The sequence below is a fragment of the Balaenoptera borealis genome, assembly GCF_965194805.1.
Source record: "Balaenoptera borealis genome assembly, chromosome: 10".
NCBI lineage: Eukaryota > Metazoa > Chordata > Mammalia > Artiodactyla > Balaenopteridae > Balaenoptera > Balaenoptera borealis.
Window position 1 is genome coordinate 92,378,182 of NC_138874.1, and position 26,738 is coordinate 92,404,919.

At 51.1% G+C, this 26,738-nt stretch overlaps 2 protein-coding genes across 12 annotated transcripts in view; one reads left to right on the forward strand and one right to left on the reverse strand.

Moving 5' to 3' along the window:
• Window positions 1-3,196, reverse strand: part of LOC309636178 (uncharacterized protein C10orf95 homolog) — a gene marked incomplete at its 5' end in the record, with an annotated part of 7,508 nt that extends 4,312 nt beyond the window's left edge. For 2 of the 5 annotated variants that reach the window (XR_014249270.1, XR_014249271.1), the window contains 2 exons: window positions 2,333-2,384; window positions 2,507-3,196. Coding sequence is in view for 3 of the 5 variants with exons in the window: in XM_082408516.1 (XP_082264642.1) it covers window positions 2,537-3,196 (660 nt within the window). Of the gene's footprint in view, window positions 1-2,083; window positions 2,385-2,506 lie in introns of those variants that run through there. The other 3 variants (XM_082408516.1, XM_082408515.1, XM_082408517.1) reach the window with 2 other exon arrangements.
• Window positions 3,117-26,607, forward strand: MFSD13A (major facilitator superfamily domain containing 13A). Of its 7 annotated transcripts, none has more exons than XM_082408395.1 (9): window positions 11,881-12,007; window positions 19,679-19,921; window positions 20,354-20,436; window positions 20,999-21,451; window positions 21,601-21,724; window positions 22,321-22,417; window positions 22,981-23,152; window positions 23,228-23,421; window positions 24,880-26,607. In XM_082408395.1, exons 2-9 carry the CDS (start codon window positions 19,754-19,756, stop codon window positions 25,140-25,142), a joined length of 1,554 nt encoding a protein of 517 aa, XP_082264521.1. In that variant the 5' UTR covers window positions 11,881-12,007; window positions 19,679-19,753; the 3' UTR covers window positions 25,143-26,607. The 7 variants fall into 7 exon arrangements, with proteins under 7 accessions (XP_082264519.1, XP_082264523.1, XP_082264521.1 ...); XM_082408396.1 differs by lacking the exon at window positions 24,880-26,607 and adding an exon at window positions 24,042-24,873; XM_082408393.1 differs by lacking the exon at window positions 11,881-12,007 and adding an exon at window positions 3,117-3,255 and having other exon boundaries at window positions 22,981-23,421.
• Window positions 26,608-26,738: the final 131 nt, after the last annotated feature.

Consider the following 26,738-nt stretch of genomic DNA (forward strand, 5'->3'; position numbering starts at 1 on the left):
AAGTTTTCTACATGGCTTCAAGGTACCACAGGATCCAGCCTCATCTGTAACCTCATTAATTATCACTTTCCCGCTCGCTCACAGGACAAGGACACCCCAGCCAAAGGGTGTTTGTACTTCCTTTTCTCCCCCAGCTATTCAAATGGCTCGTAAAGGTCTTTATTAGGTCTCCACTCAAGAGTCACCTCTTCAGAGAAGTCTTCCCTAACTATCCTGTTGAAAACAGCACCCCATTACTTATCACTGTGTGACATTACATCGTATATTCCCATTTGCTTGTTGTCAGTCTCTGTTTCTCTACATTACACCTCTAAAGTAGGCTCCATGAGGGCAGGGAGTTGTTTGGTTTTTCTCCCGTAGCACCAGTGCCTAGAACACTGCCCAGCAAACTGTGGGCTCTCAAATGCCTGTCAAGTGAATAAGGATAACTTTCATTCCTTGGGACTTTTGCACCCACCATACTTCCTGCCTGGCTTCCCCTCACCCTTCTCTTTGCATGGCTAGCTTCTTCATATTCTTTAGATCTCAGCTTAAATGTCTTCCATAAGGACAGAAACTGCCATGGCTGTCTCATTCACTATGGTATCCTCAGGGCCTACCACAGTTCCTGGCAAATAAAAGGCACTCAAGAAATTTGTTGGATGGACTTTTAATAGCTAAAAACTGGAAAGAATCCAAATGCTATAGAATATTGGATGACTGTTAAAGAGTGAGGTAACTCCATGTGCATTGGCATAAAATGATGTCCAAGATACACTTAATGTATAATGCAACAAGCAAAACTGTGCAATTCATTTTATGTAATTAATACTAGGTGAACAGAAAAAAACAGTAAAAAATACTAGATTGGACCTCAGTGATCATTTGGGGGTGAGGGATATTAGAACAGATTTTAACTTCCTATTTTATAAATTTCTGTATTGTAAACTACTTTTTAAAAACAAACACTACCCTTTGAGCACTTAGTACATGACAGGCACTGTGGTAAACATTTTTTGTGCAGGATTTCACAGTACCTTCTCAATAATCTTATGAGATAGGTCCTAATACCATCATCCCCATTTGCAATGAGGAAATTGGTTCAGGGACATTAAACAATTCATCTAAGGTCACACAGCAGACCCATCACACTACAACACCTCCCTGTGTCTTATAATTTAAAAAAAAAAAAAAGGAAAGGAAAATAAGATGAAACTAGGGGTAACAGTTCAGGATCAAGGTTTTACACAAAAGATTCTAAGCAAATTTGGCTCCCTAGAAACCAGGGCAAATAGAAAAATATGATCAATTATGAGATCCTTGGTGATTCAAAGATAAAAGCAAACCACTTATCAGCAGAAACAGCTTTACCAAATGCTGAGGTTTAATAGAACTTCTCCATGAAACTCATAAATACAGCAGTGTTCAATCAAGTGATCTACAACTTCAATAACATACCTGTATACCCAGGTAGCTGTTGGCCAACCACAAATGGAAGTTCAGTGAAAGCAATTCCAATAGGAGCCAAATTTATACAGCCTGGGCATCAGATCTGGTGGTCTGGCCAGACTCTTAGTTAAAATTGGATGTGTGGCCTAACCCTCCAGCAAACTCCTATAATATTGCAAATTCACCCTATTAAACGCTGTTAGCAAGAATCAGGAGACAAGAAGTGACATTCATCTTAAATTTCAAAGTTGGTAAATTTTCCAGGTAGGCTGGGTTGGTTTTCTTCTTTTACAGATGAAGAAACTGAGGCTCCGAGTCTAGAAAATGTCAGAGCCATTATGGATCTGATTATGGATCCCCTCCTCAGCCTTCCTCAGCCATGCTTGTCATCCACGCCTCAACAAAATAGCTTATGCCCTCAGAATCTCTCTGGGGGTGGTGGGCCTCAGGACCTAGAAGAGTGTCCTCTTGCACTGGAAGGGAGCTGGTTAAGGGAGAATGAGGCCCAGCCAGTGAGGAAGCACACTTTTTCCAGAGGTCCACTCTAATACTCACCTCCAACACCTTGTACCCCAAGATGGAAAGTAAGGCTCACATTACACAGATGAAGAAAAACCCCCATCCCCAAGCATAAAAATGATCTTGAAGCCTACACTTGACTTCACTCATTTATTTACTTTTCTTACAAGCTGGGGATAGGTGGGCCCTCAACTTGGGGAGTTTGGAGCGCTTTGCTGGAGGGAGGACAGGAAAAAGCGAAAGTGGGGGCTTATTGCAGGGCAGGCTTCAAAGGGGAAGAAGGTGGGGAGGAAGGAGAGAGGAAACAAAGGGTTCAGGTCCTCCTTCCACCACACACTCAGGCTTCCCAAGCCCAAGTAGAAGGAAGGAGTAATAGGACACCCACCCAGAGATGTCCTTGATCCATTCTCGCCCTTGCCCCGCCATCCAGCAATAACCTGAGAGAAATCAAGGAAGTGCAGGAAGTGGGCGGTGGTTTAAAAAAAAAAAAGAGGTGACAGGTGCACCCAGCCCCAGCGCACAGCTGTGGCGGCAGGAGGAGAGCCGCGCGCGTGCTCACCCTGGCCGGCCGCCGGGCCTCGCGGCGCCCTCAGCTCAAGTCTTTCCTCTTCTTCCGGCGGCCGCGCTCCGCCGCTTCCCCCGCGGGGCTGCTGTCACCGCTGCAGCTGCTGGCTGGCCGGCGCAGCACTCGTCTCTCCATACGGTACTCGGTCTCGCGCACGCGCGGCGCGCCCTGCAGCAGGAACTCGCCGCCGCGATAGGTGACGCGCACGTCGGTGCGTGGGTACGTGCCGTACGCTCGCCGCAGCTCCCGGCGCACGAAGTCCGGCAGCTTGAGGCGCGGCCCGAGCGCACGCTCCACGCGGCCCCATCGCAGCTCAGCTTGCAGGCTGCCGCCTTCCGGCCACTGCGTCCCGTTCTCGACCGCCGCCAGCCCCGCAGCTGCGGGCTCCTGCAGTGACGGCCCTGGGTAGCTGGGCGCTGGGAACGGCGGTTGCAGGGCCGCGACGTAGGCCTGCGGGAAGGCCCACAAGGGCGGCGTGACCACTAGCGTCGCGCCCGTGGCGTGGAAGCAGTGGTATTCCCGCGGAGCCGTCAACTCGCCCGCGCTCAGGCTCGGGGGCAGGCTGCAGAAGTTGTGGGCCTGAATGGGGGGCAGCAGCGGAGGGGCGGGCAGGTAGGTGTAGGTGAGGTGCTGCAGCAGAGGCCAGACGTCCTGCCCAGGCGCCAGGCAGCAGTATGTGTACATGGTGTGACGCTCAGGCGGCCGGCATTGTTACTGGGATCTCGTCCTGGTCCAGACCTGGGGTAAGGATGTGGGGTGTGGGTACACTTTGTTCTCATCTCCACCACCGACCCTGGGGCCTGGTTACCTGGGGCTCTGGTTCACAGCAGGGGGCCCTGCACGTGTGCCCGACTTCGGGGAACTCTTCCTAAGGAGTTCAGCTCCCACCTCACGTCTTGTCCTAGGGCTGGACCCAAACCCCAGGCTCCCAGCAGGCAAGAAGGACCCAAGCCTTTTTCAAGCCCCCAGTCTTGAAATGCTCTTCCCAGGTAGCTCCCCACTCACTTGTCTCCTTTAGCCTGGGGGAGCTGGTCCCAGCATTTGGGGGAACCAGAGAGATCCAAGAGCGGGGCTCCTCTCCACCACTTTTTAGTTGAGCTGCTCTCCTCCATGCCCTGCCGCAGCCACACCTCCCGGTTTCCAGGCAAAGGGAAACACCTTGAGCTGGCCAGGAGCCAGCCAGCTTGTGTCTACACTGGGTGACCCTGCTGGTCATACCGGCTGCGACTTAGACGCTGAGGTCTGTGCTCAGGGATGCCCGCAACATCACTGAGGACATCCAGTGGCCTTTCCAGTCAAGTTAGCTCCCTGTTCTCCACATCCCCTTTTTCCAGCCAGGTGGGTTGAGTTATCCTAACATTTGAGTGAAGCTCCTGCACATCAGGCAGTGAATCAAGTTGCTTATGAGCATCTAACTTCAAGTTTACATCAACCCTAGGAATGAGGTACTAATATTTTTCTGACTTTACATAGCAAGAAGCTGCTTGCTTCAGATTTGGTACACAATAAATGTATTTTATGACTGGGGCTTACGTAGGTTAAGTGTCTTGTCCAGACTCACACAGCTAGTTATGGTAAGGGCAGAATTCAACCCCGTGTGTCTCAAGACTTGTGCTCTCAACAATAGCCTAATCACCAATCCATGCTGGGGCTTTTTTCGGACTATCTGACAATCCTCCCCTCTAGAATGTTCCATAAGAGCTTATAACTTTTTTAAAAAAGAACTTCTAATTCTTATTAGCCACGTGAAGAACATGGTGGTATCATTCTCATTTAATAGATAAGGAACAAGAGATTCAGAGAAGTTAGGCCACTTTCCCAGGTTCACATAGTCTATAACTGGCACAGTGGGATTTGAACCCAGTGCAAATGATTCCAAAGCCCAGAAGCTACTTGGGTGAAGCCAGAAAGGTTGCTTCGTTCAGATGGGTTGAGCACTGTCTGAGCTCCAGTCCCCTCTGGCTGCAGGTCATGCCCTTCCACCTCTCTTCCCCAGTGGGCTGGGTAGTAGTTGCTGCATGATTAAAATGGATACTCTCTTCTAGTTTCTGGGCCGCCAGGCCATCATACTTTCCTTCCCCTTCTTCTGTTGACTTAAGCAGCATCATGACTAACCCCCATAGGTTCTCCTAGATTCTCAGCATCTCTCAGAGCCCAGCTACCCTCTGAGGAGGTCCCCCACACTCAGCCTGGTGATGTCACATTTCTTGATACCTGACTGAGCCACTCTGTCAAGTCTAATTCAGGCCAGTGGCCTTGTGAGAACAGCAGCTAGGACTAGGTTAGGGTATGTATCTAACATGCCCTACCCAACAGCTCCAAGAAGGGAGCCTCTCCCTTAAGAACTGGTCCCAGGACATAGTGGCCTTTGTTGGGGGAGGCCTCCCACCCCCAAGATGTCCATGGCTTAATCCCTGGAGACTTGTTAGTATGTTATATTACATGGCAAGGGGGAATTAAGGTTGCAGATGGTATTAAGGTTGTTAATTAGCAGTCCTTAAAATAGGGAGATTATCCTGGATTATCTGGGTGGGCCTAGTGTAATCACAGGAGTCAAATGTGGAAGAGAGAGGCTGAAGAGTCAGAGTATGTGATACTAAGAGTCAACCAGCTCTTGCTGTTTTGAAGATGAAAGGGGTCATGAGCCAAGGAATGCAGGCAGCCTCAAAGCTGGAAAAGGCAAGGAAATGGATTCCTCCCTAGACCCTCCAGAAAGGAATGCAGTTCTGCCAACACCTTGACTTTAGTTTATGAGACAGAATTCCAACCTCCAAAACTGTAATAGATTTGTATTAAGCCACTAAGTTTGTGGTTATTTGCTAGAGCGTTAGTAGGAAATTAGTATACCTCCCCACTCCTATTTATAACTTTGCCCCCTCTCCAAATCACAGCACTTGAGGAGTGTCCAAAACTACCTATTATAGACTGACCTCACCCCAGCCTGGAGCTCAATGATGGACCCTGTGTGACTGGCCAGTTTCTCCCCCATGGGGATCTGGTCATACCTGGGTGGGAGATGAGGAGAGTGTGAGACCAAGCTCAAGTTGGAGCCTGGGACAGTGAGAAGCCTGCGTTTTAATATTGGTTCTGACATGCTTGCTGAAGGAGACTGGGGAGGCAGTCTTCAGGAAAAATGAGAAAAATAAGGACCAAGCTGTGAGTTTCTCAGCATTCATTCACCCTGATTCCAGTAACAGCCCCCAGATTTTTTGGGTCCCACACCTTGTCTAGTCTCAGGAAAGTGGTTCTGGGGGAGTTGGCTGTAGCCCATCCTTAAATTGCCTGGGTGATTTAGGGCTAAACCAATCATCACTGTCGTCCCTCAGGCCATAGTGATTGGTTTAGGGTAGCCATGTGACTCAATTTGGGCCAATGGGAGCCAAGCCCAGGGCTTTGTTCTCTAATTGCATGGAGTGAAGTGCTCTCTCCCCTGGACAGAGATCTGAAAGAATGCAGTTCTGAGTCCAGAGGTGAAGATCTCTCTGAGCATAGAGCTGCAGAAGAAGTGGAGCCAAGGGTCAGAGAGAGAAACTGGGTCCTGATGACATCGTTTGAATCCTGGACTTTGAAGTTACATGAGCCAGTCAATCCCCTTTTTTCCCCTTCTGGTTTTATTGAAATATAGTTGACATACAGCACTTATAAGTTTAAGGTGCACAGCATGATGATTTGACTTCCATATATTGTGAAATGGTGACCACAGTAGGTTTGGTTAACATCCATCATCTCATATAGATACAAAAAAAAAAAGAAAAAAAATTTTTTCCTTGTGATGAGAACTCTTAGGGTGTATTCTCTTAACAACTTTCAGCTATACCATACAGCAGTGTTAACTTTGCTCATCATGTTATACATTACATCCCTAGTATTTATTTATCTTATAACTGGAAGTTTGTATCTTTTGATCACCTTTATCCAATTTCCCTTTCCCCATAAATTCCTTTCCTACTTAATCTAGTTTGAGGGAATCTTTTTTTATACACATAACTGGTTGTGTTTACTTCGTATAATTTTTTTTTAACATCTTTATTGGAGTATAATTGCTTTACAATGGTGTTAGTTTCTGCTTTATAACAAAGTGAATCAGTTATACGTATGTCCCCATATCTCTTCCCTCTTGCATTACTTCATATAGATTTAACCACAAAAGACATAATGAAATGGGCATTTAAAAAATTATTTCAAAGCACCATCATGTTAGTCTTTAGAAAATTGAATGTTTAGGTTATTATACTATGGAGTGAAGTCTTCTGTTGCTTGCATCAACAATACACCCTGACTGTTTTTCCCCCAGAATTTTATTATGAAAAATTTCAAAATTCAGCAACCTGAGTAGTTTCTGATCAGTGACCCCCACGATCAGAGGCTCTTTTGTGGGCAAAGTAGAGGATGGAGAGAGTCTGGAAGCCAGTCTTGGAGGAGGTTCACACCCTAGTTTAGGAAAACTGACAACCAAAACAAGATCAGGGAATGGAAAAGAGACATGGGAGTAGATTCATCTGGACTTGATTCCATATAACTGCCTGGATGGAGAGGGGAGGGTAAAGGTGGATGCACATGTTTTTAGCTTGGTCAGCTGGGTGGGTAGTCAAGACGATCCTGGAAATAAGAAACACTTGGGGTGATCGGAAGTTGAGGGAGTGCTGGGTTCAGGTGGGACGTTTGGGAAGCTATCCAGCAGCAGTTTTATATTCAGGCTGGAGATGGGAGGTGGAGTAGTCATGAAGGAAAGGTAGTAGGTGAAGTTACCAGAACAGCTGCTACCCTGGCCCATATTACACTGTGTCATCATGGCTGCCAATTTGTTGCGTTCCACCTATGCCTTTTGAGGGCAATTGAGGTATAGTTCATGTACAATGTTATATAAATTTCAGATGTATAACATAGTGATTCACAATTTTTAAAGGTTATATTCCATTTATAGTTATTATGAAATATTGACTATATTCCCTGTTATACTATATATCCTTATAGCTTATTTGTTTTATACATAGTAGTTTGTACCCCTTAATACCGTACCCCTATCTTGCCTCTCCCTTGTTCCCTCTCCCAACTGGTAACCAATAATTTGTTCTCTATATCTGAGTCTGTTTCTTTTTTTTTTTAAACTACTTTTTAAAAATAATTAATTAATTAATTTATTTATTTTTGGCTGTGTTGGGTCTTCGTTGCTGAGCGCAGGCTTTCTCTAGTTGCTGAGAGCGGGGGCTACTCTTCGTTGTGGTGCACGGGCTTCTCATTGCGGTGGCTACTCATTGCAGAGCACGGGCTTTAGGTGCGCAGGTTTCAGTAGTTGTGGCACATGGGCTCAGGAGTTGTGGCTCGTGGGCTCTAGAGCTCAGGCTCAGTAGTTGTTGTGCATGGGCTTAGTTGCTCCGCGGCATTTGGGATATTCCCAGGCCAGGGCTCAAACCCGTATCCCCTGCATTGGCAGGCGGATTCTTAACCACTGCACCACCAAGGAAGTCCTGTTTCTTTTTTCTCATATGCACTAGTTTGTTTTATTTTTTAGATTCCACATAGAAATGAAATCATGCAGTATTTGTCTTTCTCTGACTTATTTCACTTAGCATAATACCTTCCAAGTCCATCCATGTTACTGCAAATGGCAAAATTTCATTCTTTTTTATGGCTGAGTAGTATTCCATTGTGTATGTGTGCATATATATGTATATATATAAATATGTATATACACATATATATATATGCTCACATGTTCTTTTTTTTAATATTTATTTATTTGGCTGTGCTGGGTCTTAGTTGTGGCACGCGGGATCTTCATTGTGGTGTGTGGGATCTTTTAGTTGAGGCATGTGGGATCTTTTAGTTGCAGTGTGCAGGATCTAGTTCCCTGACCAGGGATCGAACCTGTGCCCCCTGCATTGGGAGCACGGAGTCTTAGAGGCTGGACTGCCAGGGAAATCCCTAGGCTCACTTGTTCTTTATCCATTCATCTTTTGATGGACACAGGTTGCTTCCATATCTTGGCAATTGTAAATAATGCTGCTATGAACAATGGGGTGCATGCATCTTTTCAAATAGTGTTTTCATTTTTTTTCAGATAAATACCCAGGAGTGGAATTGCTGGGTCATATGCTAGTTCTATTTTTAATTAATTAATTTATTTATTTATTTATTTTTGGCTGTGTTGGGTCTTCATTGCGGTGTGCGGGCTTCTCACTATGGTGGCTTCTCTTGTTGCGGAGCACGGGCTCTAGGCACACGGGCTTCAGTAGTTGCAGCACGCAGGCTCAGTGGTTGTGGCATGCGGCCTCTAGGGTGTGTGGGCTTCAGTAGTTGTGGCATGTGGGCTCAGTGGTTCTGGCTCGTGGGCTGTAGAGCGCAGGCTCAGTAGTTGTGGTGCATGGGCTTAGTTGCTCTGCAGCATGTGGGATCTTCCCGGATCAGGGATCGAACCCATGTCGCCTTGGCAAGCGGATTCTTAACCACTGCACCACCAGGGATGTCCAGTAGTTCTATTTATAGTTTTTTTGAGAAACCTCCATACTGTTTTCCATAGTGGCTGCACCAATTTATATTCCCACCAACAGGCAATCTTGTTTTTGAAGTCCCTTTTACCCCATATAGTGTATGGCCTGACAAGTTTAAGTGAATGTGTGAAGAGTTTTGAAAATGGAAATCTGGGGGACCCTCTCTGCAACTAAGAAAGCCCTGGGAAAAACTGCCCCGGTGAAGGGGCCCGAGGAGGAGTTGTTAGGTAGGAGGAGAACATGGTGGAACATAGATCACAGAGGTCAGAAGCCATGGGAGGAGAGAATTTCAGGGAGAGTTTTTGTATGTCTCTCTCCCACGATCCAGAGACTCTGATATGACTCAAGAAGGCAGGCGATATGATCTTCAATTGCACCCCATGTCCCCTCCAAGTTATCTCTGTGCTTGACAACTGGGAAGGGAAATCAGAGATAATCACAAGGCCCAGCCCTGGTGCTGACAAAAAAGGCTAACTGGTTACATTGTCTATAAAATGAGAGGGCTGAGGGAACTCAGGGTGGGGTATTCAGTGCAACACAGGAGCCAAAGTCTTTCCTATAAGGGCACATCCAGTTCCAGCCCCTTGGCAGCTCTCCCCATTCTCCTGTTCCCCCACAGGATACCCAGGGAGGGCTAAGTAAAGGCTCAGTGTTGCTTTGAAATAAAGGCACATGCTGGCCAGAGGTGGAACGGCAGAGGGACTCCTTTAGTCAATTTATGGAGGCCCTAGTGTACCAGACTCTATGCTGAATGCTGGGTTTCCTGCCCTTCCTGCCCTCCATTCTCACGGCCAGTAAAGCATAGATGGGGGTAAGGGGTAAGGATGGGGGAGAAATGGTAATCTTCCTTCTGGTCATGAGGGCTTTCTGGAGCATGAGGGGTTTCATCAATTGCTTGAAGTCTAGAAGAGAGGTGATGTGTGTGTGGCCAAGGGGAGACCTAGGAGGTAAGAAGAGGGTCTGAAAAGGCAGGACTGGGGAGGAGGAAAGTGAGACAGACTGGTGGGAGATGGATGCTGGGGGCAAGGTTCATGGGGCCTCTGGGGCTCCCCAGGAACTGGTTGAACAGACTCTAGCTCCTGGACACCCGGGCTCTTGTGTTGGACTGTTTGCTCTGGGTGGGCCCTTGCCAGGTTGTCAGGAAGGAGGAAGAGGATGATATTCCTGTTGACAACAAAACTCTTACACCCCTATTTCTCATTTAATGCCCACAAAATCCCTCTAAGGAGTAAAACAGAGGCTCACAAAAAGAGCGTCCCCGAAAAAGAAGTGGTGGAGCTAGGGAACTGAGTCCCAGGTCCCCCAGAAGCCAAAAGCCACACTCATGGCCCCATATCCCAGGGAAGGGAAACAGCAGTCTGGAGTCTGTGCTGTCTGATTGCCTAGAAATCTAAGTAGGCTTACAGGCCTGTTGGGAGAAGACATGGGACATCCTCACCAGACTAGACTGAGCAAAACAAAACTTGACTTTCAGGGTCTGGGTAGGGGTAGGAAGAGGAAAGACTCCTGTTCTGAGAGTCAGAAGGTCTGGGTTCCAACTTGTCTGGCCTCTTACTTGCTGTGTGAAAGTCACTGAATCTCTCCCAACCTGTTTCCTCATCTGTAAAATGGGGATAATAGCACCTACCTCCCAGGGATGACTATGTGAGGGCTCAACAAGATAATGCATGTAGAGTGCTTAACACAGCACAGGGCACATTGTAAGAGCTCCGTAGCCTTATATTTTACTATTACTATTAATAATATGAGGAGGGCTTCCCTGGTGGCGCAGTGGTTGAGAGTCTGCCTGCCAATGCAGGGGACACGGGTTCGAGCCCTGGTCTGGGAGGATCCCACATGCTGTGGAGCGGCTGGGCCCGTGAGCCACAGCTACTGAGCCTGCGCATCTGGAGCCTGTGCTCGCTACAAGAGAGGCCGCGATAGTGAGAGGCCCGCGCACCGCAATGAAGAGTGGCCCCCGCTTGCCGCGACTGGAGGGGGCCCTCGCACAGAAACGAAGACCCAACAGCCATAAATAAATAAATAAATAAATAAAGGAGTTCCTTTAAAAAAAAAAAAAAAAAACCTTTAAAAAAAAAAATAATATGAGGAGGTTGGGACTTCCCTGGTGGTGCAGTGGATAAGACTCTGAGGTCCCAATGCAGGGGGCCCGGGTTTGATCCCTGGTCAGGGAACTAGATCCCACATGCAAGCGGCAACTAAGGCTCGCATGCCACAACTAAGGAGCCCACGTGCCACAACTAACACCTGGTACAACCAAAAAAAAAGAAAAGAAACAAGAAAATAATAATAATAAGAAGAAGAGGTTGGGCTGCTTGGTTGCTCTCTCAGGGCCTGGTGCCTGTGGCCTGAACCCTGGTGCCCACAGCTCAAGCTGGGCCTGTCCACTCTTGAGGAGCTCACAATCCAGCATCAGGGAGTCCCAGGTCATGCCACTGTCATCTTCTTATCTGTCTCAGCTGTGCATCCAGTCACACCACAAGGCTTGAAGGAAGGTGCTGAGCTCTCTTCATTTTCCGAATTAATAGTAAGGGGTGGGGGACTTCCCCGGAGGTCTAGTGGTTAAGACTCCTGGCTTCCACTGCAGTGGGTGCAGATTCGATCCCTGGTGGGTTAATTAAGATCCCACTGGCCGCACGACAGGCAAAAAAAAAGGATGGGGGAGAGGATGGGAAGCTCTCAGAAAAACCTCGTTGATTTGAACTGAAATGACATTAAGCCTTCGTGGAAGTGAGAGGGATAGGGTGAACCGGCCAGGAATACAGACAATCTGCCCGTTTTTTGCTGGCGTCCCCTAAGGGCAAGCGCCCGTAACAAATATGGCGGCGGCATCCTCGGGCGCGAGCACCTGCCGAAGCAGCGGCCCCGGAGCCAAGCGGAGCCAATCGCTGGGCAGGAGCGGAAGAAGAGGCTGGAGAAGCTGCTGGAGGCCTGCGCGCAGGCGCACTGGCTGGCACCTGGCTCCGGGCAGCCGCGGGATTAGGCTTCGCCTGACACAATTTCGGTGAGGGGCTGGCCCGCGGACGGGGCTCGGGGGCAGGAGCGGGCCGGACTGGGGGCCAGTCAGTCACAAAGGACACACCCGAAGGGTACAGGAATGCTGTCTGCTCTGGAAGTCCTGGGGGCTGTCTGCGGGAGTCCCTGAAGTGCTCTGGTTGTGGGTTGAGAGAGTGCCTCGGGGCAGGGTGGGAGAAGCTTGGGCTCAAGGGGTGAGAATGGAATTCTTGCAGAGGGACTCCCTGAGATCGCATGATGCATCAGGCCGGGATCCATTTCATTAACATAATGGCTTTTAATCCTGGTGGCGTTGTAGAACCAATTGGGGAGCTTTAAAAGAACACCGAAGCTGGGCCCCGTCCTTAGAAATTACGATTTAATTGGTCAGGGGTGAGGCTTGGGCTTTGGTGTTATTGAGCAGCTCCTCAGGTGATTTTAATGTGCAGACAGGCTGGAGAACCACCACATGGTTCAGCGCCAGCTATTTAATAAGGAACTCCTGGGTTGTTCCCAGACTCCTCTGTGGCTTGCGAGGGGTGCGTGGTCCTGGGGTGAAGTTGCTGATCCTCCAGTGCTGCTGTAGTAACCTGCGGAGCAGGGAGGGAAAGGGAGAACTTCACCAGTAGGGTGAAGTTCATTTCCAGCCTGAGGAGGAGGATGGGCCCATTAGTCACTGCATGGAAAGTGGGCACCCCTCCAGGGTGGGCGTCCCCAACAGCCCTGCCAGGGCTGGTCCTGCTGTAGGGAGACAAAGGGGGTGTGAAACAGGAAACACAGAAGACAATTCAGAGGTCACCTGCTTGTTGAAAAAAGGACACACCTAATATTTGCATAGGGTATAATACCTTTCAAATTCTTTTGATACCCCTGGGACAGGCACGGAATGGAATTTTCTCCCGCTTTGCAGATGTAGGAATAAACTCAGAGAGCTAGTTCGTGATAAGGTTCAAACTTGACCCAGGACTCCCAACTCCAAATTATGCTTATTAGTAGATTTTTTCCCTCCATACTAATAGCTTCTCATACAGTCTCTAGTCCTTCTGAAGGGAATCAGAAGCTAACACCCACCCTCTTTCTGAAGCCCCTCACCCCAGGGGCCCAGTCTGTCATTCTTGGTTTCCCCTACCAAATTCATCAGCCCCCTACTCATCACAGGCTGGTTCAGAAATCAGGGAGCTGCTACTGTTTCTATCATTTTCTGGTTCTTTATTTCCCAGAAGCCTGATGGGGTGAGGAGGGGAGAGTTTTTACATGATGCCGGGGGCTCCTTCTAAACATCTGATTCTGTCACCTGGCCACTCCCAGTGCCCCCCATCCTGTTGTCCTCAGTATAGGATCTTGTGTGTGGTTTCCAAAGCCCTTCCTGATCTGGTGTCGCTCTGCTCTGAGCTCTCTTCCCATATTGTATCAATTTTCGTTAGCACACGGGTGAAAGCTTAATAAATGTTACATTTTGTTATTATCACTGTTCCTCTTTGTTGCCTCACCTGTTGCCTTGCTGTCCATGTTTCACATCAAGATTCCCCAGGTTGCCTCTTTCTGACTCCCACAGCCAAGCAGAATGCAGAGCTGAGGGGCACAGTGGGATCTGGGGAGGACACTTGTATGGCTGCTGCTCTCCTGTTGGGCTGGGGGTGTCTGTATTGACCTTTTAGGGGCAAATTGACCCAGCAGGTATTAATTGAGCACCTACTGTGTGGTGAAGGAGCCTGGTGGAAGCTGGGAGTCCAAATCAGGGGCAGGTCTGACCTGGCCCTGCCTTTAAGGAGCTTGGGGGCTGGAGGAGGGTTAGGGAGACATTTGGATCCTGATACAGAGCAAGGGACCTGAAAAGGGGTGAGAACACCTGACTTGGTGTCCTTGGGAAGGTATGTGCCCCTGAACTGGGCCTTGCTTGTATCAGCAGGATTTGATACAATTGTGGTGGCGGTGTGGGCCTAGTGATGTGAGAAATGCTGAGTTTTTTTTTTTTTTAGTCAAAAGCACCTGTTTTGAATTTTGGCTCTAGCACTTAATAGCTCTGTGATTTGGGGCCAGCTATTTAACCTTCAGAGCCTTGGTTTCTTCACTTACAAGATAAGGATGGAAATAGTAACAAGAGTTGTGAGGATTCATGATGATAGGTGTAAAAACCAGGCATATCCTATGTCTGAGAAGTGGTATGTAGTTACATCTAGGGTGTTTTAGGTGGAAGGAACAACATGAACAAAGGTTGGAGGTGGCATTTAAAAAAGAATTTGATGGATGGCAGGATATACCAAGCAGTGAGAAGCATCAATGTTGAGTGCTGAAAAGACAACTTCAGTCATGGATTTGGCAGAAGGGGACACTGACTGCAACTCTTTAAAGATCATAAAGCTAAACTTAAGAGACATGAAAAAGAAGAAGAATAGCTACATTTAAAAATTTTATTTATTTATTTATTTTTGGCTGTGTTGGGTCTTCGTTGCTGCACACGGGCTTTCTCTAGTTGCGGTGAGCCAGGGCTACTCTTCGTTGCGGTGCGTGGGCTTCTCATTGCGGTGGCTTCTCTTCTTGTGGAGCACGGGCTCCAGGCGCCTGGGCTTCAGTAGTTGTGGCTCATGGGCTCTAGAGCGCAGGCTCAGTAGTTGTGACGCACAGGCTTAGTTGCTCTGCGGCATGTGGGATCTTCCCTGACCAGGGCTCGAACCCGTATCTCCTGCATTGGCAGGCGGATTCTTAACCACTGCGCCACCAGGGAAGCCCATGAATAGCTACATTTTACTCAGGGTCTTCTAAGTGTCAGGCACTAGGCTTGGTGCTTTATATATCTTTTACATTTCAGCCCTACAGCAGTCTAAGAGGTTGGCATTGTCATCCCCACTTTATAGATGAGGAGACTGAGGCCCAGGGAGAGGGAGTGGCTGGCTCAAGGCCACACAACTGGGACCATACCAGCGGGGGGCATGGGGGATGGGCTCTGGGGCCACCAGCAGGCTCTCCTGCTAGGTGCCAAGGTGAGGGTGGAGTTGATTGCAGGTTACAGGGTATCTCAGCCAGGTTATGCAACTAGGCTGGTGTGGGCCCCAAGCCGTTCCTCCCCTGAGAGGCAGGGCTGTTGTTCTCTGTGGGGGTGGAGTGGGGTGGGGAGGGCTATTAGAGGAAGCAGTTCCTGATGGAGGAGTGGAATCTGGAGTGACCCTGCATACTCCTCCCCCAGCGTTCTTTCCCGGGCAGAGGCTTACCTGGACAGGTTGCTTTGCCTCTAGATCTGGTCCATGGTAGTGGTCTGTCTCTGGTACTCCTGAACATCATCTGGGCCTGTGCTCCTTGCAGGCCGTCCTCTTCTGACTTTCCCCCTTGTGCCTTGATTTTTCTCTCAAACTCCCCTTACCACAGGAAGGGGCCTGATTACCAGCATATTCCCCTGCTCCTACCCTGATCTGTTATAAGTGAGCCCAAGGAAATGCCAGTTTCTGAGCACTTTTCTGTCGGTGCTCTGGGCTTCCTAGACATAGTTTAATCCTCCCTGCATTCCTATAAAGATAGGCACTGTTGCTCGCGTTTTACAGGGGAGGAAACCAAGGTTCAGACAAGCTCAGACCTTGTCTGCAGTTACAGTTAGTAGAAAGTTCAGTTGAGATTTAAACCCAGGCTGTTCTGATGGCAAAAGTCATACTTTTTCCATCTCACCGCACTTTGAGGTTTTCTTCTACTGTTTCCCCAGCGTGGGTGCAGCTAACCGGCTGCTGGAGGCTGGGGACCTTGCCTGTAGGGTCCACCTTCTCCAGTAACCAGGGCAGGTCACTGCACATCTGGGTAGGGGTGCCAGGAGGTTTCACTCCCTTCGGACAAAGGCTTTCGAGGTGAGGGAGGGGAGTTCTGAAAGGCCCTGGGGAATCAGAGGAGGTGACCTGAGTTAAGGATAGCAGCAGAGGTGTACATGGTGCTTTACAGCCCCAAAGCACCTTTAGATTAACCCCCACCCCATCCTTGTGTGGTGGGTATGGAGGGTCTGGGAGGCTCGAGAGTAGTAATCTCTGAAGTTTGGGTGCTTGCTGCACTTTCTGTGCTCATTGCGTTAAGAGTATTTTCTCATGGACTGCTAACCCTAGCCTTAGGAAGGTTGGCCCCATCGTGCAGATCAGGAAACAGGCATGGAGAGGTTTAGCAAATTGCTTCAGGTCACACGGGTAGGAGATGGTGGAGTTGGGACTTCGGAGACCTCCAGTTGTGTCTTCTTTCCACTATGTTACTTGGAAAGTGCCAAGGAAATTTTCAGGGTGATCTCAATTGTGGTGACAGTTTCACAGGCATACCTATGCCAAAACTGATCAGACTGTGCACTTTGAATATGTGCAGATTATTATTATTTTGGGGGGGGGGTCTTTTTTTTTCCTTTTTTTCTTTTGGCCACGCTGTGCAGCTTGCAGGATCTCAGTTCCCCAACCAGGGATTGAACCCAGGCCATGGCAGTGAGAGCCCAGAATCCTAACCACTAGGCCACCAGGGGACTCCCCGATATGCAGATTATTATATGTCAGTTGTACCTCAATAAAGCTGTGAAAAAAAAAAGTATTTCCCACCAAATGTTTCTTCAGGGGCTCAAAGGCCCCAGGGAGAGGCCACCTGGATATCCTCCAGCTTTGGGACAAGGTGGGATCATTATGGCCTGGGAGAGATTCTCACAGACTTAGCGGCTGCTTTCAGGTAGTTTTGGCCACTGCTTCTCTCATTGCTCCACCACTAGGCGTGGGCTGGCACAAGGTTGGCACAGGGGATGGGGGGCTGCATACCGATCTCTTGAGTGAATTGCCACTCAGCTTCCATTGAGCCTGAGAGAGACCCCCATGAGATACCGTCCTTATTCTCCCCGCAGAGCCTCTTTCTTACCAGTCACTCCTATAGCAAGAGTGGCTGAGTCCAGAGAGGGAGAGAGAGGGCAAAGACACAGGCCCTGCGCTGGAGAACCCCACAGTCAGGCTGGAGTGCAGGCAGGTGGGAGAGTGCTGTGCAGGGGCAGGAGGCACCAGTGAGGGCCGAGGAGTTGGAGAAGGTCTCCTCGACATGGTGCTGGCTCCTGAGGGATGGGTGAGATGGAGATGAAGACATGGGGAGGGTCCTTCTGGTAGGAGGCACCATCAAGAACAAAGGCCTGGGGGCTTCCCTGGTGGCGCAGTGGTTCAGAATCCGCCTGCCAATGCAAGGGAGATGGGTTTGAGCCCTGGTCCGGGAAGATCCCGCATGCCGCGGAGCAACTAAGCCCGTGCGCCACAACTACTGAGCCTGCACTCTAGAGCCCGTGAGCCACAACTACTGAGCCCACGTGCCACAACTACTGAGCCCACGTGCCACAACTACTGAAGCCTGCGCACCTAGAGCCCGTGCTCCGCAACAAGAGAAGCCACCCCAATGAGAAGCCCACACACCACAATGAAGAGTGGCCCCCGCTTGCCGCAACCAGAGAAAGCCTGTGTGCAGCAACGAAGACCCAACGCAGCCAAAAATGGATAAATAAATAAATAAATTTATAAAAAAAAAAAAAAAAGAACAAAGGCCTGGCCAGAGGAGACGGTGGCTTGAACATCCACGGGAGTCTGGGCTGGACTGGCGGGGAGAGGCCAGACTACAGAGGCCCTTGAAGGCTGGGCAGGGAAGGGGAGCCATGGTGGCTGATGGGGCAAGAACAGGGCCTGGGGGGTCACCACATTTGGACTGGGGCTGAAGTCGGTTCTCCAGGGCCTGACTCTGATGGGGAAACAGAAGTTTCTGTTCTGCATGTGTGCGTGCAAGCATGCGGACATGTAAATGAAGCCCATGGGTAGGCTTGGGTCACGAGGACTCAAAGAGAAAGCCTCTGAGGAGGTGTATAAGTTTTAGGGCTGCCGTAACAAATTGCCACAAACTGAGTGGCTTAAAGCAACCTCACAGTTCCTGTAGGGTAGAAGTCCAACAACAAGGCATCAGCAGGGTCTTGTGCCCTCTGGAGGGAGGCTCTAGGAAAGAATCCTTCCTTGCCTCTTCCTAGCTTCTGGTGGTTGCCTGCAATCCTTAGTGTTCTTTGGCTTGTAGGTGCATCACTCAAATTTCTGCCTTCATTCTTCACGTGGCTGTCTTCCCTTTGTGTGTGTCTGTCTCTGTGTCCAAATTTCCCTCTCCTTATAAGGATACCAGTCATTGGATTAGGGCCCACCCTAACTCAGTATGACCTCATCTTAACTTCGTTACATCTGCAAAGATCCTATTTCCAAATAAGGTTGCACTCACAGACACTGGGGGTTAGGACTTGAACTTATCTCTTTTGGGCACATTCAACTCAGAACAGGGAGTTTGAGAGAAGGAAGCCCCCATAGCTTCCCTCTGGGGGTCAGACAAGCACACATGAGATTATTTTTCTGAAAAGAGAACAACAGCTTTGAATCTAAAAAAAGAGACAGATAGACTTAATGCCTGGCTGCTTAAAGTGTGGTCATGGACCAGCAGCATTGGTGCCACCTGGGAGCCCGTTAGAAATGCAGAATCTCAGATTCCTCCCCACACCTATGGAGGCAAAATCTGCATTTTAACAAAGTCCCCTGGTGACTTGGAAGCACATTACAGTATGAGAAGCGCTGCTTTAATAAAAATCTGACTTTTATTTGCTTTTCCATCCATGGTCAGTCTAGCCTGCTGGTCTCTGCGCACGAGTCGGCCTGGTTGGGAGCAGGCACTCGTGCTGTCCTTTGTTCTCTCTTTTCATGTAACATGTTCTTGAGTTTCTCTCCCCTGTGTTGAGGTTGCCCACATACTTGGCCTTTGTGGAGAGCATCGGGCTTGTTGAGCCAGTCCCTTTGTTGTGTTCCTGGGCTGTGTCCAGCTTTTGGCTGTTTATAAATGTTGCTGCCATGAACAGCTCTGTACATGTTCCCTTGGGGTTAGTTCCTTGAGGTGGAATTTCCTGAATCAAAGTGCATGAGCAGTTGTGGACTCTTATCATATCTTATCACTTGTATATCCCTATGGAACCTGCCATCACAGCAGGTTTCTCCATTCTACCCAGCAGCCCATAGGAACCCAATTTGGGAGGTCAAGTGGCAGAAAAGGCTTTGGAGCCAGACAGGTCAGGGTTCAAATCTGCTACTTTTTGCTGTGCGACACTGGGCAAATTACTTAACATCTCTGAGCTTGGGGTTGCTCTCCTATAATATTGTAATAGTGCTGTAAACTTTGTAGGGATTTTATAAAGATGATAATGAGACCACCAACATCCATTTATTGAGCACTTTCTGTGAGTTACCTCATTTAATCCTTACATTCCTCTGAGTAGCCATGATCGTCCACTTTTCCTTTTTACAGAAGAGAAAACTGAGGCTGGGGTTAAGTAGCTTGCCCGAGGTGCCACTGTAGGCACAGTGTGTGCCCAAGCCCAGGGTTGTCATGTCTGGACCGTTAAGGCTGAGCAAAGTATGGATGAAAGAAGATACTGAGCACAGCGCCCTAGCACGCAACCTGGCTCAGCACTTGCTGGCTGTCTGCCTTCTCTTCCCACGCCTTTATCAGTTTCCTTGGGTTACTCTCCAGTAGTGGTATCTAGTCCAGCATTGTTTTAGCTGGACATCGTTGACGATTCCCCAGTTTTGTTTTACGTACAGACTTTCTCCCAGTGAGATGACTCAGAGGTCTGGGGTTAGATCAGCTGGCTCTGATCCCTGCAGCTAACTGGCTTCTTCTTCCCCAGGGACAAGGATGGCCAGACTGCCCGTGGCCATGAGCGCTCCTCAGTACTCCTGGGGCTGAGGCTGGGCTGGCCGCCATGGGGCTGGGTGGGCCCTGGGCCTGGCTGCTGGGCCTGCCCACGGCCATGGTCTATGGCTCCCTGGCCCTCTTCATCTCTGTCCTGCACAACGTGTTCCTGCTTTACTACGTGGACACCTTTGTCTCAGTGTACAAGATCAACAAAGCTGCCTTCTGGGTCGGAGAGGTAGGCCAGAACTGGGGCAGCCAGCCAGGGTGGGAGCCAGGCAGATGGCAGGGCTGGATCCTGCCCAGCCAGGAGCTTGGGGCAAGCCGGGTTGCCCACCGAGATTCAGCAAGAAAAGCTGGAGCTGGAGGCCTTGATGACTCCTCAGTGAGGATTACGCCAGCTCTCCTGGCCTCTGTCTTGTGAGCCAGGCACTGTTCTCTGTATGCACATTTATAATATATTCACATATATTTATCAGCTGGGCCCTGGATGGGTGGGAGTTTGATGGGACAGTCGCTGTGGGTTATAACAGAGGGACTGACCTGAGCAAAGGTTTGCAGGAAGGAAAGCTGGGGTCATCTTTGAGAGGTGGCGAGCAGGCTGGGATGCAGAAAGCCCTGGAGAGGAGGCTGCCTGGAGCCCACCTGCCCATTTCCCCTCTGCCCACAGACGGTGTTTCTCCTCTGGAACAGCCTCAATGACCCCCTCTTCGGCTGGCTGAGTGACCGTCAGTTCCTCAGCTCCCAACCCCGGTTTGTTTCCCGAGGATGGCTCAGAACTGGTTCTGTCCCACCTACCCCTCCCCAGAGCTGGAGGACCCCTGCCTGTGTTTGGGGTGGGGAAAGAAAGGGAGACCATTTTCAACTGTTGTCCAGGCTTCCTCCTTTCCCAAGGTCAGGCAGGCTCTGTCCAGGTTGAAGAAGTGGCCTTGACTGGCTGCTGCCTTGCTCACCTCGGGGAGAAATTTACCACCGCTTGGCTTATCAGGCCCTCAGGACGGGGCTCGGTGCAGCAAACACTCTCTGCTGCTTCTGGCAGATTTCTTTAGCCCATCCCTGCTTGGGCCCATCACTGCCCCCAAGCTTGGGAAATGGGTATCCCACCACCCTTTGGCCATCAACCCTGGCCGACTGGTAAGAGAGCAGAGGGGAGAGTGTACCCACTGGTGAGTTGTGCTTCCTAAATCAGGGGTTGAACTCAGGGCTCAGTGGGACCACCCTGGTGTGAGTCCCATGCTCTGGGCCCCGGGCAGGGGGAACTGGGGCCTGCCAAGGCTGCAGGGGCATCTCCCAACAGCACCCCTCTCCCTGGCAGGTCAGGCGCCAGGCTCTCCTCGAGGGCCGTGGTGCTGGCACGGGTGCGGGCACTGGGCTGGCATGGGCCGCTGCTGGCACTGTCATTCCTGGCGTTCTGGGTGCCCTGGGCCCCGGCTGGCCTGCAGTTCTTGCTGTGCCTGTGCCTCTACGATGGCTTCCTGACGCTCGTGGACCTGCACCATCATGCCTTGCTGGCCGACCTGGCCCTCTCAGCCCACGACCGCACCCACCTCAACTTCTACTGCTCCCTCTTCAGTGCGGCTGGCTCCCTGTCTGTCTTTGCCTCCTACGCCTTCTGGAACAAAGAAGACTTCTCTTCCTTCCGCGCCTTCTGCCTGGCACTGGCCGCTGGCTCTGGGCTGGGCTTTGTGGGGGCCACACGGCTGCTGAGGTGGCGGGTGGAGGCGGCCAGCAGGGAACCGGGGTGCCCAACCCTGGCTGTGGATGGCGGGTGAGTGGCCAGCTCCGGCTCTCCAGGGTCCCGCCAGCACTCTGCTGGGTGTGACTGCCATGCTGGGTCCCCTGGCTGGTGGATGGCTGCCGGGTGGGGGATGGCTCTGGCCCAGCCTAGGCCGTTCGTGACTCCCCTCTGCCCCGCAGCCTGTGTGAAGAAGAGCTGCTTCTGGGCGGCGAGGAGGCGGGCAGCATCACCTTGGGCCAGTACCTCCGGCAGCTGGCCCGCCACCGGAACTTCCTGTGGTTCGTGGGCATGGACCTGGTGCAGGTATGAGAGCAGTGCCTCCACCCAGGATGGCTGCGAATGCCTCGCTTAAGGGAAGAGGCCCCTCAGAAGCTGGGAAATCAGTTCTGGCCTCGCCTGAGAATGGCTGGGCCATTCAATGGCAGGAGCACAAGATGGGTTGTTAGATACCTGGATTCTAGCAGCATCTGAGCTCCTAGCTCTCTGTGTCATCTTAGGCTTGTCTCAGTCTCTCGGGGCAGCCATGTCCTCACCTGCAAAGCAAGGATATGAAAAAGAGGTGCCCCTTTGGGGACTGTTAAAACACCACGTGCCATACCTAAAACATATGTAGTATATAAGCCAACCAAACTTAGAAATAGATTGTTTTTGTGTCATTAAGCTTGTTTTAGCACTGATAGGTTTTACAAGAGAAAAAGCTTTTAATTGTTCTAATGACAATTTTATCATTCCTTCTAACTTTTAGCAGAATTAGATAAGCACAGGAATTTGGTTTTCGGGTTTGTTCTGGCATGTTCCATGTCGAGGGACAGGGGGATAGAGGCGGCTCTTGCTCCTGCCGCTCCACCTATTGGCTTTTGCCCTGTTCCTGGCCTCCTCACTGTCCCTGTTGGTTGCAGGTCTTTCACTGCCACTTCAACAGCAACTTCTTCCCCCTCTTCCTGGAGCATCTGTTGTCAGACCACATCTCCCTCTCCACAGGCTCCTTCCTGTTGGGTGAGTGGGTGCCTCGGGCAGGCCGGAAGGACAAAGGCTTGCACCCCAGAACCCCTAGCCCGGCTGTAGGCACAGCCGCCTCCCCAGCTGGGGCCCAGGTGGCAGAAGGCAGAATCCGTGCTGGGGTTGCACCTCCAGCCCCCTGCTCTGTTTTCCAGAGGAAGGGAGGGAGCCTCTGTGGGTTTGAGGGGGTAGGGCTGCCCTCATGGTGGTCCTCTGGGTGGCGGTGACACCCAGAGGTGAAGTGGCACAGTGGCTGGTTCACAGGGAGGACTACTGTCCTGACAGGCCTGGGTGTGTGTCTTGACTGTGCTTATTCACTGTGTGGCCTTGGATGTGTTTTATTTCATCTCTTTGGGCCTCCATTTCTCTGTAAAGTAGGAATAATAATAGTCCTTACCTTAAAGGGTCGTGAGGACTAAATAAAAGGGTGTGAAGCTCTTAGCACGGAGCCTGAACCTCGTTAGTGTTGGATCAGTGCAAACTCTGATTCTGATGTTAACCATGGGCAGTTGTGGAGGTTGCGGCAGTGCCCCCTGACGAGGCCGCACCCCCTTCCCCAGGCATCTCCTATGTCGCTCCCCATCTCAACAATCTCTACTTCCTGCCCCTGTGCCGGCGCTGGGGCGTCTACGCTGTGGTGCGCGGGCTCTTCCTGCTCAAGCTGGGCCTGAGCCTGCTCATGCTGTTGGCTGGCCCCGACCGCCCCGGCCTGCTCTGCCTCTTCATTGCCAGGTATGCCCTGCCCTCCCTCATCCCCACACCTCTGTCCCACCCCTTCATTTTTGTCTGCTCTCTCTCCGCCGGCAGCAACCGTGTCTTCACTGAGGGCACCTGTAAGCTGTTGACCTTGGTGGTCACTGACCTGGTGGACGAGGACCTGGTGCTGAACCACCGCAAGCAGGCGGCCTCAGCGCTTCTCTTTGGCATGGTGGCCTTGGTGACCAAACCAGGCCAGACCTTCGCCCCGCTGCTGGGCACCTGGCTGCTGTGCTTCTACACAGGTGAGGGCCCAGGGGCTGGCACGGGCCTCTGGAGGCTCCAGGGAGCACAGCTTACCTGGTGTACCAGCTGATCAGCCTGGGAACTGGGTCCATTGAGGGAGAGAATGGCAACCAGCCAACAGAGGCTGGGTCTGGGCCGCCCCTGGCTGCCACCCCTCCTCTGCCTCTCTGCATGTGGGTAGAGGAACTGGGTTACATTCTTTCATTCATTCATTCAACAAATATGTATGGAATACCTTCTCTGCCAGGTGCTGCTCTAGGTGCCTCTAGGGAGGGAGATAGCAAAATAAGACAGATAAGGTCTTTGCCATCTTGGAGCTTATATTATAGTCAGGGGGTGGGGGTAGGGTCGCTAATAAACAGCCAAACAAGAAAAGAGCAGGTAGTGGTAAGTGCGTTGGTAAAACTAGACAGTGTGACTGAGAAGCTGCTTAGTGTGGTCCGGGGAGGTCTCTCTGAGGAGGTGACACCCAGGATAAGAACTGAATGGCGAGGATTTGGTCTAGAAAGATCTCAGCAAATCCCAGACAGAGAGAACTGGAAGTGGGCCCAAGTTATCAAGAGTGGTTTGGCAGACTTCCCTGGTGGCGCAGTGGTTAAGAATCCATCTGCCAATGCAGGGGACACAGGTTCGAGCCCTGGTCCGGGAAGATCCCACATGCCGCGGAGCAACTAAGCCCATGCGCCATAACTACTGAGCCCATCTGCCACAACTACTGAGCCTGCGCTCTAGAGTCGCGAGTCACAACTACTGAGCCTGTGTGCCACAACTACTAAAGCCGGCGCGCCTAGAGCCCGTGCTCCGCAAAAAGAGAAGTCACCTTAGTGAGAAGCCCACGCACCGCAACGAAGAGTAGCCCCGGCTCGCCGCAACTAGAGAAAGCCCGCACGCAGCAACGAAGACCCAATGCAGCCAAAAATAAATAAATTTATTAAAAAAAAAAAAAGAAAAAGAGTGGCTTGGAGATGAGGCTGGAAAAGTGAAGAGGGCTCTGTAGATCTGGGCAGGGTTTGGATTTTATTCTCAGTGCAGCTATTGGGTGGCTTTTAAGTAGGGGAATGGCCTTGTCTGATTTACACGCTTTAAAGTTCACTCTGACTGCTGCATGGAGGATGGGCTGTAGGGAGGCTGTGGCACGGGTGATGGAGGCTTGGAGCAGGTGGGGCCGGGGGCTGAAAAGAAGTGTTTGTTTTGGGCTGTGTTTTGGAGTTGGGGGAAGTAAAGGATTAGCTGTTGGGGAGTGGTGAAGTTAACTGAGGAATCTAGGAAGACTTCGAGATTATTGGGGGGATGGCGCTGCCATTCCCCAAGAAGAGAAGAACAGGGGAGAAGCAAGTCTTGGGGAGGAATCAAGAGTTGCCGTTTGGACATGTGCCCGTGGCGTGTGAGATGCAGCACCGTGGACTGTGGAGGAGACCAGGGCTGACCTGTTCTTTCTGCGGACTCTCTCATCCTAGGTCATGATCTCTTCCAGCAGCCGGCACTGACGCCTGTGGGGAGTGCCCAGCCCTGGCCAGAGCCCCCAGCTCCACCCCCACCACAGGCCCCGACGCTCCGCCAGGGCTGCTTCTACCTGCTGGTGCTGGTGCCCATCACCTGTGCTCTGCTGCAGCTGTTCACCTGGTCCCAGTTCACGCTGTATGGGAGACGCCTGCACGCGGTCAAAGCCCAGCGTCAGAACCTGTCACGGGCCCAAACCCTGGACGTTAAGACGGTGTGAGGGGAGCGGCAAGGCCACCTGCTGAGGACACTACCTGCAGCCCTGGGTAGCCAGCCCAGTGTCCTGCTCTATCGCCTTCCTGGGGTGCAGCCTGGAGGACAGATGGCGGAGTGGGAGCTCCTGGGGCTGCGCGGGGAGCGTCACTGAGGTCTAAGTTCCTGCTTGGCTGTTGGGCCCAGCTTGGGCAAGGGTTGGGGCATTTGTGCTCAGGGACCTGCTTCCTCCTATGCGGCAGGAGGAAGCAGAGGACCATGAAGGGAGGGGGCCTGCCCTGTGGTCACGTGGGGTTGCTGTGGGCACAGAGGCCTATCCCCCTACCTGGCTGGGGCTGGTGCCCTATGTGGGCCCGGAAACCACTTTGGCCCAGTCAGAGGAAGCTGAGTCCCACCTGCCCCTTGCGGTGGCTTCTCTCAGAACTCTCTGCCTCAGCTGTGCCTGGAGTAGCACGCCCTAGCTGCTGCAGGGCGCCCGCGCCCCCAGCTGGCCTCTCAGCGAGGTTCATTTCATCACAGACTGATCGAAGTCGGTCATTTCTAATCCCACTCCCGAGGTCTGTGCTGTGTGTGGGAGTGGTGGTTTGGGGAACAGGATTCCTTACTTAATAAGAGCAGCCTGGGAGCATTTTCAGAGGTGGGTGGGGGGCCACCCACATCAGAGTCACTGAGGTAGCAGGGAGAGCCTGCAGGCCCGTGGCTGCATGGGCCCTTGGGAGCAAAACAGCTTTCAGGCCTGCGGTCGTAGCCCCAGTGCGTTTCCCATGTACCACTGCTGGACATGGTGGGCAAGGAGGAGTGGCCACTTCTAGGCTAGGGGTCCTTAACCTTGGAGTTGCTGGGGAGCTTGCAAAGATGCTGGTGTCTGAGTTGTTCCCCAAGATTCTGATTTCATGGGTCTGGGTACCGCCTGGCACTGGCGTTTTGGAAAGCTCTGTGGTGATTTTACCGTGCAGCTGGGACTGAGAACCTCTGCTTGAGGTCAGCGTCTCAGCCTCGGCACTACAGACATTTGGGGCTGGGTTGTTCTTTGTTGTGGATGTTTAGCAGCATCCCTGGCCTCTGCCTACTAGATGTCAGCAGCATCTCCCTCCAGTTGTGACGACCAAACATCTCCAGGCATTGCCAAGTGTGTCCTAAGGGGCGAAACTGACTTTGATTGGGAACCACTGTTCTAGGCCAATGGTTATTTGAGGGTGTGCACAGCGGTTAAGAATGTAGGCCCTAGGGCTATATTGCCTGGGTTCAAATTCTAGCTAACAAAGGGCAGAGCTCTGGGAAATTATATAATCTCTCTGTGGCTCTATTTCATTATCTGTAAAGGGAATAACAAACATACTTACACTTTGTACGGTTGGTTGTTGGGAGAATCAAATGGATTAACATTTGTAAGGTGCCTGGAAAACCGCTCCCCCCCCCACCCCCTCCCCGCAAAGTATACAGGTTTAAAATGGAGAACTGATTAATCAGAATATCTGCACGTGGGCCCCGGGAACTGTATTTTAATAGGCTTCTGACTTCAGAGATGTGAAGAGCTGGCCCCCTCATTTGGGGTGGAGTCTCATCCATGGGCTTGGGCATGTGCACAGGCCTGGGACCCTCA

Bases quoted from the DNA above. Each gene is read 5' to 3' on its own strand.
- MFSD13A (XM_082408393.1), top strand. From the start codon at position 19,754: ATGGGGCTGGGTGGGCCCTGGGCCTGGCTGCTGGGCCTGCCCACGGCC. The intron at 20,437-20,998 runs GTTTGTTTCCCG...TCTCCCTGGCAG, and splicing joins TTCCTCAGCTCCCAACCCCG to GTCAGGCGCCAGGCTCTCCT. The intron at 21,725-22,320 runs GTATGAGAGCAG...TGTTGGTTGCAG, and splicing joins TGGGCATGGACCTGGTGCAG to GTCTTTCACTGCCACTTCAA.